We start from the raw sequence: 20,485 nt of genomic DNA, 5'->3' as shown, positions 1-20,485 counted from the left end.
ATAAAAATAAATTTTGTAGTTAAAAATAATATATATATATACATAAACTGAACAGTAAGACATGTGACTTGTGTTTATGTAGTAGTAGACTAGTAGTAGTAGTGTATTTCACAGTTAAAAATTCAGTCTGTTGGTGGTAACAGATTATACTTGTATATCAGAGATTTTGTTTGTAAAGTCTAGCCTTACTTCTAGTTTGTATATATTTGATGAATTGCCGAATGGATATTAGAATATATATATATATATAATACTCCGGTGAGAACAGTCTTAAAATAAGAACGGTGAGAACACTTAAAAAACATCATTTTGATGCATTAAAAGTCCATAAAACTAACATAGTGTAGAGCTAATTATCATCATTTAAGTGTTTAACAACACATTGATCCATCAAAATCGAAAAAATCACGCTTTTTTATGGATGCATCATTTTGAAGAAAATGCATCCAAGATGGATGCATAAAACAAAAAACATGATTTTCTTCATTTTAACAGGCCAATGTGTTGTTATACACTTAAATAATGATAATTAGTTATGCACTATGTTAGTTTTATGGACTTTTAATGCATCAAAATGATGTTTTTTAAGTGTTCTCACCGTTCTTATTTTAAGACTGTTCTTATTTGATTGTCCCCTATATATATATATATATTATATAAGAAAAGTGAGTCTGTGGTCAACCACGGTACATGGATATATACATATCGAATTGGCTAGTTTGATTCTATTTTATAAAGGAACATTGTCGAGCTTTTGGCTCAACGATATAGTGTAGGTTCAAGTCTCACTTCTGATAAATATATAGACCTGGTTACATAATTTGGTCTGTAATAGCTTTTAGCTATTCGATTTTATCAATCATGAGTTCACGAGTCTCATGAGAACTTATATGCCCAATGGCCCAATTTGATTATGGGTAAATTAATTATACCTAAACTAAATATGGCCTGGTCATGTGGTTCTAACATAAAAAATAATCCCAAATGATGTTTGACCTTATTTTAGCAAGTGATAAACATTAGTAAAATATCCAAGTATAGAACAAAATCGAAGTCTAAAGATATTATACAAAAAGTCCTTTTATCAATTCACTGTCTTTTTCTTTACTTTGACAGATCAAAATCGAAGAATTTTTCAAAAAATCATTGACTCTTAACCATTTGGAGCCTAATTTAGTGTTAAATTAACTATCGAGAAAGAGAGAGAAAGAGACACAAAAGTATTAAAAAGAGTTACGGATTCATAGATTGTGAGTCCAATTTTTCTGGCTTATTCATTTACATACATTCAGTTACATTATGTCACAATTGTCTATAACTCTAGATATGATTCTAGTAATAATTGTGACAAGCGAAGAACACAGTCTATGGACTTCTTCACTTAATAGATTAATCAAATGAACTTGAATTTTAATCTGATGATTAAAAGTTAGTTAATAGGTCAGGCGACGACTAGTTCACTTATTGGATCACCTCTATAATTTTGGGCCATGTATTATTGTGCACATTCTTACAAAAATATTGAGGTTTTTTAATTTTATTCTGACTATTAAAAATGAGCTGACTGGTAAACAACGACTAGTTTACTACTTGTTATGTTAATTAATCGAAATCCACTTTTATACGAGTATTTGCGGGTTATGCGTTATTTAGATTTATATGAAATATCGATGAATTTTTATTTTAAATCTGACTATTAATATGTAGCCAACTAGTCAGGCAAGGACTAGCTTATTTACTCATGATATTAAATCCAAAACCATTGCGTTTCATGTATCGTTCGCATTCATATATCGATTAATTTTAATTTTTAATCTGACTATTAAAAGTTAGCCAACTGATATTATTAGATTAATCCAAAATCACATCTATATTTACAGATCATGTATCATGAACATTTATACAGGATATCGATGAATTTTGATTCTTAATCTGACTGTTTCGAATATTCTTTTCGTACATGTTTAATGCATATTTTGATGTTGAAGTAGAAAGAGACAAAATGACCTTTCGAGCGCCCAAGGGACGTATTTCATTGTTTGATAACTTGATCGATCATGTATATGACACCTTAATTTTTATACATTTTGAATGTAAACAAAATATAATTTACCTTGTGGATTTAGCTTTTTAAATTGTTATATACAAGTTTTGTTCATTTGAGTCTTGAATTTTTTTCAGAAACTAGAGGATAAATCTTAACCATTGGATTATCCCCTCAAAAATAAATCTCAACCCTTGATATCCTCCCCTTCCCGTCGTCTCCTTCCCCCCACCACACACACAAAAAAAATCTGACTCTCACTCTCTCCCCCACTTTTCCAGCAACGTCTCTCCGGCGACGGGATCTTGAACTACCGCCATCTCCACCTTTATCTCTGACCGGCGACGGCGACCAACTCCTCCTCCTTCTTTTCCGGCGATACAACCACCGGCAAATGCAACAAATTCGCCGGAAAACTTCAAATGCCGATAAAACCTTCGTTCCTTCGAATTATAACATCACACTTACACCAAAACACTCACAATCACACCGCAAACAAACCTTGACCAGAAATTAGTCCGATCTATACTCGCCGGAAAACTTGAAAAACTCACCAGAAAAATTAAAAAACACTATAGCTTTGTTATTTCTTCGAATTAATGCATGAAACTTGTGCCAAATCAATCAGAAACACATTCCGCACAAACCCTAGCCAATAAATACTGTTTTTGAGCTCGCCGTAAAAATCATAGTGTCGCCGGAAAAATAAAAATCCACCAGCTCTTGGATTGCCGCCCATCAAATCCATATCATTCCCATATGCGTCCCTTGACGGTCAGTTTAGAACGGATAAGGGTCTCTGGCCCGTTCCGTATCCACCCGAAAACAAAATTGATTAGCCGGAGAAGATTCGACGGCGTTAGTGTCTTAGTGATTACCAATCAAGCTTGATTGGCTTGACCAATCAAATATGATTAGAAAATGTCGCCGGAGTAACCAATCAAGCTTGATTGGCTTGACCAATCAAATATGATTGGACAATGTCACCGGAGTAACCAATCAAGCTTGATTGGCTTGACCAATCAAATATGATTGCACAGTCGTCGGAGTAATTCATTGGAGTAAGCAATCATGTTTGATTGGATTTTGATGATAATCGATCCAAGGGCTTAGATTAGTCCCTTGGTTTCCACTATTTTTTAAGGATCCATATGAATACAATCCTGTTATATACTGTACCAAAAAAGTTTTTATTCATAAAAAGATAACACACGCTTTATGAAAATAATTAACCCTTTTCTGTTTGTTGTAAGGATAATATTTTGTGCAGAGAAATCAGATTCAATGAATCTTTAATCTTTCTACTTTCTTTTATGTAGCATAAAGTTATAATTTCATTGTTTTATAAGTTAGCATAGGTGGAATCACATAACAGATAGTCGTAGCTTAGTGTAAATAAAAACCGGAAATAAAAACTCAAACGGAACCTGATATGGCATAATCCAAATACTAATGTGAGGTATAAGATGAACGAATAGAAGAGGGCATAAAAGCAAAAAAAAATAAAACAACCAAAAAAACCCGAAAGACAAAAAAACTCAAACGGAATCCGATATAACAAAATCCGAATAGTGATTCGGAGTTAAGTGGGTGGGCCAATTAACGGTGCCACGTGGCATGTAGCATTGTTCATAAACTCAAAGTTTAATGATATTACAATTATTTTTTTTACAATTGATGTATTATTTATTGATGTTACATGTTAAACTAATAAAGGATTTTGGTCAATGTTTTAACTATAAACTTTTAAAAGATTTTTTTAACAATAAAAATTATGAAAACATATTTGTGCAACTAAAGAAGAAATTAAAGCTACCAAAATGCCAAAAAACTATTAAAAACCACTAAAAATAGCCAAAAAATATTTAAAATGCTAAAAATCGTAACAATTTGAGTCGTTATTGTTACTTTATACCGATACAAGCCTAATAACAAAAAAAAATATGTGTTAAGGGTCATTTTGGTCAATACTAGTTCCGCCGGTAATAACTTCTTGATTTAATTCATTATACACACTTTATAAATAAGTGTGGAATTTAAACTTTTGCATTGTATAATACTCTGTATATATTATGATCCATAAGTTTTTATTTTGTAAATTCTAGTTTATCCGTATCCATACTATATTATAAAAAAGTACCATTTTATTTTTAGAAGTGTTAAAAATATGTAATACTATCACTTAGCATCCCTTAAAATATTTTTACATATACTATCCACTTAACATTAATGATTGAATTATATTATTAATCCTTTATTTTTTAATATATCCCTATTAACCCTTAACATCAATTATCTACACCATTCGACGCTTCATCTACAACCAACAGTCTTCCCCACCAATACAACGTCATCGCCACGACTATCAACGTATTGTACGGATAACGTGCTAGTGATATATACTAATAAATACGTGCTAGATTTATTATAAGCTGTATTGTTGCCTTTCGAAATACAAAAAGTCAAAGTATACAATGAATCTTTTAAAGATTGGCTACGAGTTGAAATCTATCCATACATGTTGCATTTCAATTCGTTTGGATTTCACATTCATGTATATCTTTAAGATCACATATTCACATTCTTAGGTTACTGGCCTTTTGTCTTTCAAGTTCTTTAAATGAATATACTCCCACAATTTTTATGAATAAATACATACATATCTATATTCACATTCACATAGCATGTATATATTCTTTTAATGGCCTGGCATAATCCATTAGGCTAACTTAACAACCTGTAAGATGACACTTCAGATTAATGATTAATCACTCATGCCTAGATTTAAACGTGAAATATATTTGATAGGCAAAACCTTTCACTTTTTCCTTAAACTAACCACTAAACAAAAAACACATTGATTCATAAATATGCGTATGTATACATGAGAATATTTATCACTCCTTATATAATAAGTTGCCTCTAGTTAGTAAGATAAGAAAATATGTGTTCTTTTCATAACCGGCCTGATTAGATTAAGTCGATAATATATTTGTAACTGAATTTACCAATATGTTTGTGTCCACGAACTAAATAAATGATAAATCAAAGTTTTAATGTGTTTGTAATACAACAGACGGTGGTGATACATGTAGTCGTGCCCAAAAACAGGGTTTTGCTTTTGCCCAAAGCAAACCAGACATGAGCCTGAACCGGTCTTTGGTTAAAGGAATTAAAATCGGTTTTGATCATAACCGGATTGGTTTTAAACCGAATACCCGATCTCTACTTCATCTATACCTGGTCCAATTAAATGCCCGAATAGTACTCGAACCAGATTTAAACTGCCAAATTATCCAAAACTCGAATAGTTGAACCCGGATATGAAACCGGTACTTTTCGGCACCTCTGGGGCTCTGGATGCATGAGAAGTTACTTGTAATAAAATAGAATCTAGTCTAGATGATAATATTAATAAAATGAAGAATATACTCCACCAATGGGCAATGACTATATATCTAACAAATGCCCATCGAATATTCGAATATTTAACCACTAAAATAAGTCCGATATAGACATTTATTTAGCATGGACCCCAAAGAATATTTTATATTATCTAAATTTTAAAACCATATACTGTACTACTTATTTAATTTATATTATCTAAATTTTAAAACCATATACTGTACTACTTATTTAATTTATATTATCTAATTTCTTAGGACCATCTATTAACTAAACTTTGCAAGAAAACTAATAATATATTCAATCTTTGAAACTGAAGAGTGAAGAAAATAACAACATTTGATTTGATAATGAAATTTTCCAAGAAAAAACAATTTTAAGGTGTGTTTAATTAAAAAAACATTTTTGCTTTTCATTTTTATTTTCCATAAAAACATTGAAAACTGAAAATACTTACGTTCCCATCATAGTTTTTCAAAAAATATTTATTTATAACATGTTTTCTAATTTTTCAAAATGTCAAATGAATATAACCTTTTCTAATTAAAACACGTACGTTTTCAAAAAAATTATCTTGTACAATACTTTAGCTAATCCATCATATAACTTTTTAATATAAGTACGTGGAAATTGGAAGGTTAAAGAGGAGGGTTGTCTTATGCTTCGAGGCTTTGAAAACGAAATGATGCTTGTATTATTTGTGTTTGGTACCGTCGCCAAATTAATATCAAGGCGCCACGTTAGTAACAATCTCGTACGGATTTTGGAGTCATATATATATGAATATAAGAAATTGACACTATGATTTTTGTTTTCCTTCTGGTTTGAATTAATATAAAATGTGTGAATATTGTAGTTGGCCTGTATGTAATCAATAATACATGTTATGGTTAATAAGGAGTCGGAATAGCTTAAATTGGTTCGAGTTCCATAATTTCCAAAGTCAGTCGTCTTTACTCTTTTACTCAAACTCCGCTCGTATAACTTTTCATTTTCTACATTATTAATTAAAAAGTTTTTATTCTTTAATTTGTTGCCCTTACTAAAAAAAAAAAGTCTCCAAAGCACACTATGTAACGTTGCATGGAAGATTACTCGAAATTTCAATTACAAATAAGTTTCTTTCCATTATGGTTATGCGTAGACGATGAATATTGTTTTAAGATATATACAATTTAATTAGATTATCATATGAAGATGTTTATGTAAATATATTTGGAACTTGAACCACCTAATTATGTGGAAACATGATGGCTAACCATTACTGCACGCAATCTTGGTGGTAGTTATAATCCAAAATTTCACTATATGATTTTGGATTGATACAAAGTTATATTTAGCATGTATAAAATATTATTATACACTTCACATAAAATTTAGTGTAAATTTTGATATAAAAAGTATAATTTTAAGACAAATAGCTATGTCAAGTGTTTGATTGACTCAAAAGTCAAAATCAATGTGTGTATATATAATTATATATATAATACGATATATACATTCAAAAATGTATGTATAGGTTACCTATATACGTACATGCAAACGCATGATATAGAATTATAGAAAGATGAAGAAGGATAATATATGTTACAAATAGTCAAGATTCTCCATCTTCTCCTCATTGATTATTCTTTAACGTGGAGGTTGGATCTCATTACACCGGCCTTCCCCTTACATACCCCCCACCCCTCTAACCCTTTTGAGTTTTGAGTAATTAAGTGGTAAAATAATATAAGAATTACAAATCAATCATGCCCCTTTATTGAGTAGTCTAATAGTAAAATAATATAAGAATTTGCAAGATTATTTTTATTGGGCATAGTAGTATCTTTTGGTCAAGAAAAAATCTTCGTAATTGATAAAATTTAAATAATAGCTTTCTTGTACTCGAAAAATACATATAAGAAACTAATCTTAAAAATCTTATATATTAGTTTAAAAAAATATAACTATCTTGAAGGTTCAACACTTTTAAGCACGATTGTACAAAAATAAATTTAGCATAAATCTTTAATTTCTAATAAAGTATCGTCATATATGCAAATTCAATCGTAGAAACAATTCCTCACAATTTATCAAACAATAATAATATTTGAAATTGTGTTTTTAGTGGTTTTTTTTATGGGAATCAACGTTTAAGGAAGTCGATAATGGCGGTCAATGGTCTCCATTGTCCAACCATTGGAAGCTAGCAATCCCAATTTTTGATTACTAGTGATTAACAACATAGTGTAGAATTAAATGAACGATAATGGTAATAGAAAGATCCTCTCAAGTTAAAAATGACTTGAGAGGTCAACTTAAACCAATCTTGATTTTGGATTTAAAATTAAGGGTTAAGATTAAAAGATGATCTTTTATTTATTAACTCTTGATTTTAAATTAAAGGTCAAAATTTCAAAATTTTCATACTATTTAAAAATTGGATAACTTGAAAGAATCTTATCCCAGCTAGAAGTCATAATTTATAAGTGTTAACTGCAATTCTACAATAAACATTTTCTCTTAGGATAAAATTACGTTAAAAATAGTAAGAGCACAAGAAGTAAAGACATTTATCTACTATTCCTTTATAATGATTATTCACCCCCTATTTTAAGAAAGGGTTAGAAAATAGCTAGATGGGAAAAACTAGATTGCTCTTAATAAACAACCCTTAAGGAAAGGGTTATTAGATATTACCAAAATTACCCTTAATGAATTAATTTACACTTTAAACCCTTATCTTCTAAAATATCACTATCACCATTGTATCAACTTACACGGTTAGACCACTCGACACCAATTGTCGATGTCATCGATCACCACCCGTCACCGACACCACTAAACCACCGTCGCCGTCACCGTCGTCGCATTGCGCGGGTACAATGCTAGTTTATTCTAAGCAAATATTTATTGTTTTGACTTTAACTTGCAAAATTGGTTATCCTACTTAATGTTTTTGAATGCAACACATGTAAAACATTGCATATTAAACTTTATTATAATAAATATCATTTTCAGCTGATATAAGTATGAAGAAAAATGATAAAATGTATTGGATTATATTGAATTAAAATGCATAATATTGTTAAGTCAAAACCATAAATATTTGCTTACAATAAATAAATGTCTTTACTTCTTGTGCTCTTATTATTGTTCACGAAAATTATAATTTTCATTTTTAACGTAACTTTATCCTAAGTGAAAATGTTTATTGCAATTAACATCGTTCAAAAATGGACAGTGTTAGTGTAAAATAAAGACTATCTAATATGTCGATATAACTATATAAGGTGGTTAATTTAGATTTTAAGATATAAATATTAAGATAAAAATATATTTTGTTGCAGTAGAGATTTTTTATATACATGACATGCCCTTACCTTAACGGGATAAACAAAAAATCATTTTTTTTAACGACCAAATTAAATAAGACAGTGTAAGAAATTTCGTGTGTGGTGTCTTAATAGCTAAAGGTATGCACATATTGGCATGAAGATCCTAGTCCACTTAACTTCACGTTTCGGGAAAAACTTACCTGCTCAAAGACCCACTAGTGATGAAACCCACCTCCCTTGGTATTGAACCGGTAGTTGAAGCCCCGTACGTAGATCTTCCTACATTGAGTATTATGTCAAAAAATAAATAATCTTTGTAACAAGCCTTGAACCTTGATTAGTTGATCACTTGTACCAAAGAAACACCTTAATTAGATTGATCAATTAAAAGCTACATTATCATAATAATTTGTATGCATTAGAAGTTCATGTGAATTAAAAAAAAAAAAAAACTAAGCATTTGTCACTTCCACTAGACTTTTTATCATTACTCCATCAATATTAATACTTGACATATCCTCGCTTAATACGACGATGATGGTGGTAATAACGATGAGGGGAGTTGACTAATGGTGGTGGCAGTGGTGTTGTAATGAATATAAAAGTAATTGATATAAAAGAGGTAGTATGATTATTTAAAGATTGAGAGATATATATGTTATAAATTATTTCATTAAAAGTATTAAGTGAAGTTGTTTAGCTTAATAAATAAAAAAGAGAAGTAATATAATAACTTCAATGTTTAAACTTTGAATTATATTAAAAGAAAAAATTATTTTATATAAAAATAGAAAAATATATATACCAATAAAATTGTAGTTTATATCCTAATGGAATGGTTTATAGCTTTGAAATTAGAAATATTTACCTTCAAAATTATTTGAAGTTTGGATAATGAATGAATTTGAAAGTAATGAACTCCTTTGATCACTAGAATTTTAACTAATGAAAAAAAGTTATAATGAAAGAATTTTCCCAACCTAAGTTAAATAGTTTTAATTCATTAGTTTCAAATTCCATTAGTTAAAATAATTCATTGATTATTAGTTGGGATACACTTAATCTACACTACAATCAAAATAGAAGGTTGAAATACACTTGACACCCCTAAAGTTTTTTTAGATCTAAAACTCTCTCCTAATTACTCTATAACTCTCTTTTTTTCTCTAAATTTTTTATTTAATTATTATATAAATAGATATATTTAAAATTGTATCATAAATCCTCTTTTATCAATACAAATCTTTTTAAATTTTAAAGATATATAATATCCTTAAAACTTTCAATAATATATATACAACCTAAATTTGTATTAATCATTTTCATTCATATTATTCATCTTCGTTCTATATTTTATAAACAAATCAAGTTATGTAAATTTCTCAAGAAAAAAAAAACATACGCTTTTTTTTATATTACTTTAACTTTACTTTTGATAATTAATTCGTGTTTGTTTATTATTTAATATTGAACTGTTATGTTACTTTTATTTTTCATCTTTTTTAATTTAATTTGTTATTAATTGTATTTCAATTATGACTTATTATTCTACTACAAAACGATATATTTTTTTAATTTGTTTTGTTCATGTTTTGTTATTTTTTTCAAATGTTTTATTATTTATTATTATGATATTAACATTTGATATACGAGTATATATTTTAAGACTGTCCGTCTATCGGACGAGCCTAAAACTAGTATGATTTATATAAGAATATTGAAAGTAATTAAAATTTTCAACTCCAATTCCATTGCATTGCAAGAACCATACGCTTTCTTAAGTTCGATTCGCTTAAAAATTTTGAGTTCAGATATTCATTTATCATCGAAAGTTAATATTACTTTATGTTTTTTAATATTTTTATTCAACTTCTAATCATCAAACCTAATAAACTCGTATAATTACTAGAACTCGAATTATGTCATTATTTGTAATCATCTAACTATTATAATTAAAAAACAAATAAAATTCATTTTAATTGAACTCGCCGACTCAAATAACAGAATTTTCAAACTAGCCGAGTTGAGTATTTACTTTTATCAAGCTTGACTCGTAAAACTAAGCGAGTAGTAAGATTGTGTATAACTTCGACTTGGAGTTTGAAAATTACTATACATGGTCGAACTCCATTTAAATGAGCTCAAACTTGAATAGCAATGACTCGTTAAGACCCCTGTACACACGCATAACTTATAAACTAAACCAAAATAACCTCTTAACATTTTCTTATACTTTTACAATATTCAACCAACAAGGCTATATATAGAAACCAACATCAAAAAATGGCCTCGTTACAAAAATATTCTACACAAAGCCGAGCGGAAATAACCCCTCGTCAAAAAGTCAAAATATCGATAAGTCGTCATAGTGTCAGGTGTGTGTGGATGAGGAAGTCGATTGCGAATCATGGTGGCTATCATCACCATTGTTACCATGGGAATTGCTTTTGTTTAGAGACATGGATGCTTCTGCTATGGATTGCGGATGAGAAGCAACAGGAGCATATACATTTTTGGAATTGTTGGTATCACCGGAAGTCGGGGTTGAGTTGGCTGCCATGGTGGCGTATTCCGGTGGCGGCATCCATATTCCTCCCACCACCACAAATTGAGGTGTTTGTGGGTTGTTATTGTTATGTATTGTAGGACTTGGCCTTCTTGTATGCAAACGATATTTCTATCAAATTACAAAAAATTAAGTATATTAGTATAACATATATCACAGAACATAAGTAAAATGTACTTAGATACACATATGATAAACAATATGTAACAAAAAAAAAAATTACAAACCTGTAAATGGCTTTTTACTTCATCATTTGTGAGCCCATCAACTTTCATTAATTCCCTAATTTGTTTAGGTGTAGCAACTGTATTATAAAAATAAATAAAGTTAGACTATCAAAATTTATAAATGGAGTCAAATTAAAAACATTATAATATAATAATAATAATGATAGTAATAAATGATAATAGTAATAGTACTGACCATGAGCACCACCGAGTTGTTGTAAAGCATGGAGGAACCGCCGGTGTAACTCCGGCGACCAACACCGTCGAGTTTTCCTATTTGACTGTCCTTTATCGTCATTCTTGTTTCCGTCACAGCCACCACTACCACTACGGGTGTCCGCCGTGGAACTGGCGGTAGCTGTAAGATCTGTGGTGGGTGTAGCTGATAATTTCACCTTTCCGGCGGCCGGAGCTCCGTCGCAGCTTTTTTCTTTCTTAAATGGATGAAAAGCACCACACCCATTTGTCTTTACTTCCACAACTGGCACTCTTTTTGGTGATATTTCCTAAAAGTTACATAAAAATACAATCTTTAATTAATTAAAAACATTATTCAAGAAAATGTACAATTTTAGTTTTTGGAATTCAGAGGATATTTGAGATTTTGCTTATTCATAAGACCTTTTCAGCTGAAAAATATCTTGTTTTATTAAAAAGCACTAATGAAACAAGTAGATAGCCAATAAAATAGAATGACTTAATTAATACTCCTAAAAAATGTGTAGAAATTCCATTTTTTATTAAATAAAAACTTAAAAATTTAATTATGGAATTTAGATAATTACCAGTGGATCTGGGGTCTGAATAGAGAGTTGAGCAGATCTTAACCAGTCTGATTTCTTGGAAGATGATGAGGATGATTTATCTAAAAACTTGTTTGGAATATTTTTGGGCTTATAATTTAATTGTTGATGTGTGTGTTCATGATCATCTTCTTCTTCTTCTTCTAATGATGAAGTTCTTTTTATTGGAATAAATTCTTCCAAAATTGGACCTTCACTTGATATTTGCTCAGAACATTCAGATTGACCATTGAAGTAATCGGTTGTTGTTGTTCCAGACATTTGTTGTCTACATCCTTCAATTGCTAAAAAAAAAAAAAATACAAAAAAATGAATTTTTCTTCAAAATATGTGAGCTTATTTAAAATATTATTCTTAAACTTTAAAACCTACTTATAAAAGGTAAAAGCTATTTACAATTTGTTGAGATAAATGCAGATAAAAAGTGTTTTTACATACATTTTAGCTATTTACATACACATATTGAGTTTGTTTTGTATATTTCTATATATCAAAAAGGAACAAGCTAACTAGCAAGAATCCTTTTTGAAAGAACAACAAAAAAAAAAAAGTAGAGAACCCATTTTTAAGAACCAAAATTCCATCAAGAATCCAAAGGAAAAATGGTTAAATCTTAAGGAAAAAAAAATCAATTTGCACATACAAAGTATATGTGTCTTTGTGTATTTTAAAGATGGTGACTTTAAACCAGAAGCTTCATATATTTCTTGACAAGAAAAATACCCAATCCACAAAAACAAAAACCCATCAAATATCTTGGAAGAAATATGCCAAAATCTTGCATAATATGAAAAACACACAACAGTGAATGTGTACAACTGCGTGTATATTTACAAAAAACTTTAATGTTTTTCCAAAACAACAAGAACCCAATTCATAAAAGCAAAAACCCACCAAAAAGCTACCAAAAATAAGACATCAAAGTTTATAAAAATGAAAAGGGTGTTAACACAAAAATTCACATACAACTGTGTGTATTTCAAGAAAGGAAAAGCTAGTAACATACCTTGAGTAACAAGTTCAAGACACAGAGGAAGCTCTCTTTCAAAGACTTGAATCTTTTTTCTTTCTATTTCCAAAGCTTCCATATATTCTTTACATCTTACCATTTTGTCACCAAAATCAGCCATATTGTTATTATTATGATCAAAAACCATTGAGAGAGATAACTTTTTCTTTCTGTTGTTGTTTTGGATCAAGATTTGTAGTGGTATGAAATTTGGGGCATTAATAAATGTGAAAGAGATTATGTCTTAGAAGGGGGCAAAAAGAGATCCGGTTTGAACGAGAATAAAAGGATCTAAAGAAGAATCAGAAAAAGGAATAAACTTGGAATACAAGATAATTTATAATTTTTGTGTATATATAACGCCAGTGAGAGAATAAAAAAAAGGGGAATATAGGACTTTATTTATTTGACTATATAATTAAATCCACAAGACCACAAGAGGCATTTTGGGTGTTTGTTGCAAAGAGCCAAGGATTCTAAAGCCTCTCTTCATTCTTTTATTCACCTCTTTTTCGTCGGTTTTTTTCTTTCCAAATATTATCCATAGCATTAAGACCCTTTTCTCACATCTTCTTTATTTCAACCCTAGCATAAAAAGGTTTTCATTTATTTGGACGACAACAACGCTCCTCAGGCCCTACACTTACTCGTCGAATCGGTTCTTAAATAGGAAGGGGGAGGAAGGCGAAGAGCACGAACTACCCGCTAACGATAACTTCCTTGAGGAAGAGCCTATGGACGAGCTTGTCCTACCTCTAATACGAGCGGCCTAATAAAATTTATGAAAGTTTACTTTATTACTTTTTTCGTCCCATTAAAAATGTCATGTTTTAAACATTTTAAGTCTAACTTCTTAAATTTTGATCTTAAATAATTTTGTTTGTGTTAGATGATAACTGATAAAAGTTATATAATTAAATTGATTGTTTTAAATATGTTTTCATTGGTATAATTATCATCAAGTTATATATATATATATAATAAAAGAATATATTTAAGGTATGATTTTATCAACTTAAGCTCGTAAGTTAATTAAAAATTAAAACTTTTAATAGCTTATGTTTTTTACAAGCTCAAAAGCTATATAAAACAATCTGAACGAATTTATAACTTATTAAAAATGAAACAAAATAAACACTATTCATTTAGTTATATACTTCATTTGACCTATTATTATATTTTTTTCATTTTTGATATTTTGAAGAGGTTTTTCTAAACAATGAGTTAGTAGTTACCCGTTAGCATTTGAGACACCAAATAACATCCAATAGGATAGTATGCAGAGTTGGAACCACATATGTCTGAAATGAAACACAAGACTCTAAAATAACCATCTCAATAAATCTACTTCTACAAATAAAATAAAATAAAAAAGAAGAGTAAAATCTGGACCTTGATAGATTTACAGAAAATATAAAACCTCTATATTCCCATTGAATTTAGTTTGTAATATACTCATTTTTATTTTTTTCATACTCGTAAACCAGACACCTACTAAAACATCTTTTATATCTTTTATACGCACCAAATACTGTATCAAATTTGTGATAAAATGAGAATCATTCTATACAATACTTTAGGAGTGTGGCTTTTTTAAAAGCGTCTCAAGAGGCATTTTCTGCTTTGTGGGGATGAGACCCATCAAAGAGTTGCCTCTCTCTCTCTCTATATATATATATATATATAATAAGAGAGATGAGACAAGAGCGAAAGATATTCGCTGTGAAGAAAGAGAGAGAAATTGTTTCAAGAAAAAGGCCTCTTGGAGCAATATAGGGGCGACGATTATTGGGGAAACGCGCCCCACTCCGAACAACCTAACTTTGGATTTTCGTCGTATGTGTACATCAAATATTTTTCTTAATCGGGCAACCCTCCAAAATTTTGCAGAATATGATCATTTTGTATGCTTATTTTCTTCAACTTTACAATAAAAGTGTAAAATTTTTGTCTAACAGTAAAGAAATATAGATAAGAATGTAATGAGTTAACCAATAAATAACTATTGTAAAAATAAACAAAAAATGTTGTTTAAAATTATTAAAATAAAATATATATTAGTAGTAAAATTTAATACAACTGATCAGACATTTATCGTCATCAGAAAAAAAAAAGTAAATGGTGCATGGGAAATGATACTTACATAATTTATTTTTGCCATACACAACAAATACATGCATTATATTGTTGTACTGTATAATTATATTATACATACAATGTGTATGGCTAAAAGATCTTGTGTAGGGATCATTTTCAATTTTGGTTATAACTTTATATGTTTAACAAGAATATGAAAGAAAAGTTATAAAGGAAAGTCTTTGTTTTATGAGTTTTGTCAGTGACAGCCCTTAGGGTTGTCAGTAAAAACTAATTGAGTGCATTAAATTTTGTACCTTGCTGTCAGAAAAATCAAGGGACGATTTTTAATATATAATGTACAACTTTTTAAGCATGTAATATGTTGTTAGTGACAGCCCTTAAGGTTGTCATTATCATTTTCCTTGTTTTATTATTATTTTTTAGATTTAATACTGTGGTATTGGGTAAAGTCGGGGAGAAATCGAAGGTGTATTGGAGAAGGTATCAAAGTCGTGTCGTCGCGTACGAAACGAATCTTTGATAAGAGGTTTTCCAAAAACACCATTTTCCAGACACATAATAATTTAATAAACATAAAGTACGCAGCACACGGTTGTACATTGTGCTCAACTTGTTGTATATTATTTGTTTAATGTAAATTTTCACCTGGAAATAGTAGAAATCTTTGTTAGGTAGAGAGAAAGAGGAAGAGATGTAATAAAGGCAGAAGAGATTGGGGAGAGTAGTTTGAATATTCCAGACTGATTCCTGTCTCTGAGTTGGCAGTGACGTCATCACATGGATTTGTAGATAAGATCAACCAAAATTGAATTATCATTGATTTTTTTACCACATTTTCCTTTTTCATTTTTTTTTATAACTTTATCTATACTATTATATAAAAATTATAGCCCTATATTGAAAAGTTTATAATTTTGGGACATACAAAATTACCATTTTACTCATAATTAATTAACTTACACAACCATTTCATAATCTTTTAAAAGATATTCACTATCCCTAAAAATCAAATATCTTTGTATAAATTACCAACACCACTTGACGCAAACGCCACCACATCGCAACTAATGTCATCGCCGCCGCATTGTGCGGTTCGATTTAAAATAAAACCCTTTTCAAGTTGTTTACACTTCAAAAGTTAAAAGGTCAAATGAAAAAGATATTTGTAAAAATTAAAAGTGATGGTTTAAAAATAGTAATTTAATCTTAATTTTTAAAATTAATTCAATGATTAATATATTTCTAACTTAGATTAATAAAACTTGAGAATTTGATGGATCTTAATCCATTCGATTATTGTCACGATCTTTTTACTTATAAGGGGGAGAGGTGTAATCGGCTAAAATCATCGGCAAAATCGGCTACACTATAGCACGTGAATCAGCAAGCACAATCGGCAAGTTTTGGCAAAGAAGATCGGCTAGTTTTGACCGATGCATATTAACGTTGGGAGCGTTTGAAAGTGACCATTGTTTTTGTTTTTTTTTCTAAAAGTGAACGTTGGGAGCGTCTGTGATTTTTTTTTCTTTCCATTTTCAACTTCTATATATACATACACATTTATCACATATTTACCATCTCAAACAACAGACATCTATACTATCATCAAACACCAAACTATCAAATTTCATAAGGCAAAATGTCTGACGATGAACTACCTGTGTATATAATTCTTGAATTCTCGTCGTCGTCGTCTTCACCGGTGTACATCAGGGATCCTCCTAACGATATTCGTGCTACCGACCCTAATTTTCTCCATCGCTTACGTAACGAAGAGACGCATTACATGTTACGTCATGATATTACGAAGGTAGTGGGAGAGCTAGATATCGATGTTTAGTGATCTTGTGTTTTTATTTTTAAGTATTTGTGTATTTTATGTTTTAAATAAATGTAATGTTTTAATTAGTTGTATTATGTTTTTTAAGTTTAATTAAAGTTTAAGGTTTGTTTTGTAAATTTTTTTCAATTGACAAATTGGCAAGAATTGGCACCATAGCATGTAAATTGACAAGTTTTTAGCTAATTTTAGATCGGACACATGTCACCTTACGATTGGCTTAAAAGTTTGCCAATTTGCCAATTAGCCAAATCTTTGGCAATACACCTCTCCCCCTAACACAATTTGTATCGGCAAATAATTCTAACATCAACAATAACAGGACCCAATCTTTGAGTGAGACTAGTGAGTTGTAGATAGTAATATATTTACTTAATTAAAGGTAGAAATACTGCTTGTATAAGAAAGCCACAAAGATGTAAAAGTCAGGAAGTGTAAAATATCTGGTAATTCTAACATGTTTTTTAAAAAAAAGTGTTTTTCAATTGATATATACTTGTTACAGATATTTAATAACTCGTAAATTTTTTTTTTTAGAAAAAAATACATATTCAAGTTAATAGCATGGAATTTTGACTTATTTAAAGTTTAAATTATAAATATAAGTTATTAAAAATATTAAGATCAATTAATATTAATGCCTAGCGAGCATTACTTTGAAAAACCCAGCTATCAGTATTAAAAAATTGTTTTAGGAACCATTTTTTTTTAATTACCATCGTCTGTATTTTTTTAAACCCTGTTTCGCCACGTAATTTTCTGTTACAAATGTTCTATGAATTAGGAACGTGTTTACAACTTTACATTGAGTATTCATTTTCCACGTAGAACTTATATATGTGGCCCTCAAATTTCTCTAACTTGACAGTCAAATTGGAAGGATCTTGACCTTTGGATAAAAATTAAGGGTTAAAATTCAATGATACTTATTTAATCTTAGCTCTTGATTTTCAATCAATGTAAAGTTGGGAAAACTTGAGAAAATCCCATTCCGGATAGATAATGTAAAGAATAATATCCACTTGTAGTATCTACTTTTTCATACGAAAGTTAAATGAAAGAATATATATATATATAGGGTGACAATCAAATGAGAAGAAAATTAAAATGAGAACACTTAAAAACTACATTTTGATGCATTAAAAGTCCATAAAACTGACATAGTGTATAACTAATTATCATTATTTAAGTGTTTAACAACACATTGATCCGTCAAAATCGAAAAAATCTCGTTTTTTGTTGGATGCATCATATTGATGAATATGCATCCAAGATGGATGTACAAAAAAAGTGTTTTTTTCGATTTTGACGGATCAATGTGTTGTTAAACACTTAAATAATGATAATTAGTTAAGCACTATGTTAGTTTTATGGACTTTTAATGCATTAAAATGATGTTTTTAAGTGTTCTCACCGTTCTTATTTTAAAAGTGTTCTCACCGGAGTGTTACCCTATATATATATATATCAAACCCAAAATTTATTTTTACAAGTGTTGGATTAAAACCATATAAAGTTGAAAAAGTTCGATTATTCCTATTTTCACATTAGGATACAGTAATAACCATTAACCAACGGTTCATATTGGAGGATATAAGACTGAACGGAGTGGTGCGTACTCCGCCCGACTTTCGCCCCAAGTCAGCAAAAATCGCCCCCCACACCACCCCTCTTGGCCGACTTACCTCTCGCCCGATCTCCAGAGCTCGCCCGCTTTTCCTTTGACCGGCCCACACTCCAATGAATCCCTCACATCCTCCCATGCCAAAAGTGGGTTTTTTTTTTCTTTTTTATTTAATCTGTTTTTATGGATTTTTTATATTATATGTGTGTGTGTGGTGTTTGTTGCAGGTAAAAAAAAAAAGGCCATGGTTGGATGAAGGAGAAGAAGACTCCTGTTTGGATTGTTGGACTTTTGTGTTTTTATTTTATTATTTTATAAGTTTTTCATTTTACACCCCTCAAGTCTTTGTGATTTTTACCCTTAAACCTTTTTCTTTTAAAAAACTTATACAACAGTCTTTTTTTAAGTATTTATTGAGTTTTTGATAGAATATGGGTTTAGTTATTAAAATGAATAAAAATATATAGCTATCATAATATATGTTTCTGTTTTAAATATATAAATATATATATAAAAAAACAATTATTGAAAGTGACACATGGCGTAAGTCGTCCCACCCTTAAAAATCCATCCATTTCCACCTTTTTTGAGGGGCAACTCTTTCTATCCCTCATGCCACATGGCTCAAGTCGCCCCCTCCTCCCAACACTCCCACTCCTTTTAGTCTAAGTAGTAACCGGGTACTCTAACAATTTCAAGTCTCGAGACAAGCTATTTGGTGTAAATAGGTTCTGAAGCGTAAAAGATTTATATGTCCAATGAGTAGTTTCAGAGCATGATAATCACAAATTAATGACCATATAAAAGGAAAGATTTTGTTAAACAAATTCCTAAGGGCTTTCGTTAAAATACATTAATTAGTTGTACACTTACCATAAAAATCATAAGGCCGACATTTAATATAGAATTGTAAAACCTTTTAATGCACGTTCAGTGTAGGGATTCATTTACCATTTTCCTAAAATGAAACATTTCATTTTTCATTCAGCCAATCAGCCGCACCAAATTATTATGTGTACATATAAATCCAATTTTTTTAGTGCAAAGCGGGCGTATCATCAATTTATTCACTTCCTTTATCTTTAAACTCGATTCCAATTTTCCAGTCTTTAATTCATTAGTGAAAAGTAGGACAAAAGCCGAGCTTTAGATCAATATGTTGGAACCACGTTAAATGTGACCGTCACTGATCGTTTATCATTCGTGATATGATAATTGACGATAACTGAAATTCCTATGTCTAGTAAATATAGGATGGGCGTATTTACTCTTAAAGACATATTATAGGGTTTCCCATTAGATGATTGGAACTATGGAGACTTATATTGCACATACTAAACATCAGGGGCTAAAATAGTAAATGCTCCCTCTATAAATAGAGAGGCATGTACAACATTTTTAAGACTAATCTTCCACCTCTTTGTAAATGTTTTTCACTTCCATACTCTTACCCATCCTTAATCAATCATCTCGTTCTGGAAGCCCGACATCAATGACAATCATTCTTGCTCTCACAAGGTCCTCTAGATCGTTAGATACACATTATT

The 20,485-nt window shown here is 30.0% G+C and overlaps 1 protein-coding gene across 2 annotated transcripts; it reads right to left on the bottom strand.

Moving 5' to 3' along the window:
* Window positions 1-10,963: 10,963 nt before the first annotated feature.
* On the bottom strand, window positions 10,964-13,669 carry LOC122596195 (transcription factor HHO3-like). 2 transcript variants are annotated; one of them, XM_043768728.1, is made up of 5 exons: window positions 13,372-13,669; window positions 12,348-12,649; window positions 11,759-12,068; window positions 11,563-11,639; window positions 10,964-11,446 (listed from the first exon to the last, which is right to left on the bottom strand). In XM_043768728.1, exons 1-5 carry the CDS (start codon window positions 13,520-13,522, stop codon window positions 11,141-11,143), a joined length of 1,146 nt encoding a protein of 381 aa, XP_043624663.1. In that variant the 5' UTR covers window positions 13,523-13,669; the 3' UTR covers window positions 10,964-11,140. The 2 variants fall into 2 exon arrangements, with proteins under 2 accessions (XP_043624663.1, XP_043624664.1); XM_043768729.1 differs by lacking the exon at window positions 13,372-13,669 and adding an exon at window positions 12,804-12,825.
* Window positions 13,670-20,485: the final 6,816 nt, after the last annotated feature.

This window comes from Erigeron canadensis, chromosome 4 (assembly GCF_010389155.1).
Source record: "Erigeron canadensis isolate Cc75 chromosome 4, C_canadensis_v1, whole genome shotgun sequence".
NCBI lineage: Eukaryota > Viridiplantae > Streptophyta > Magnoliopsida > Asterales > Asteraceae > Erigeron > Erigeron canadensis.
The sequence above is the reverse complement of the archived record's forward strand: the minus strand, read 5'-3'. Positions and strand labels throughout refer to the sequence as shown.

Excerpts from the sequence above, each read along its gene's own strand:
- LOC122596195 (XM_043768728.1), bottom strand. The coding sequence starts at position 13,522 with ATGGTTTTTGATCATAATAATAACAATATGGCTGATTTTGGTGACAAA. Across the intron at positions 12,069-12,347 it reads TTCAGACCCCAGATCCACTG|GAAATATCACCAAAAAGAGT; the intron begins GTAATTATCTAA and ends TGTAACTTTTAG. Across the intron at positions 11,447-11,562 it reads AAGTAAAAAGCCATTTACAG|AAATATCGTTTGCATACAAG; the intron begins GTTTGTAATTTT and ends GTAATTTGATAG.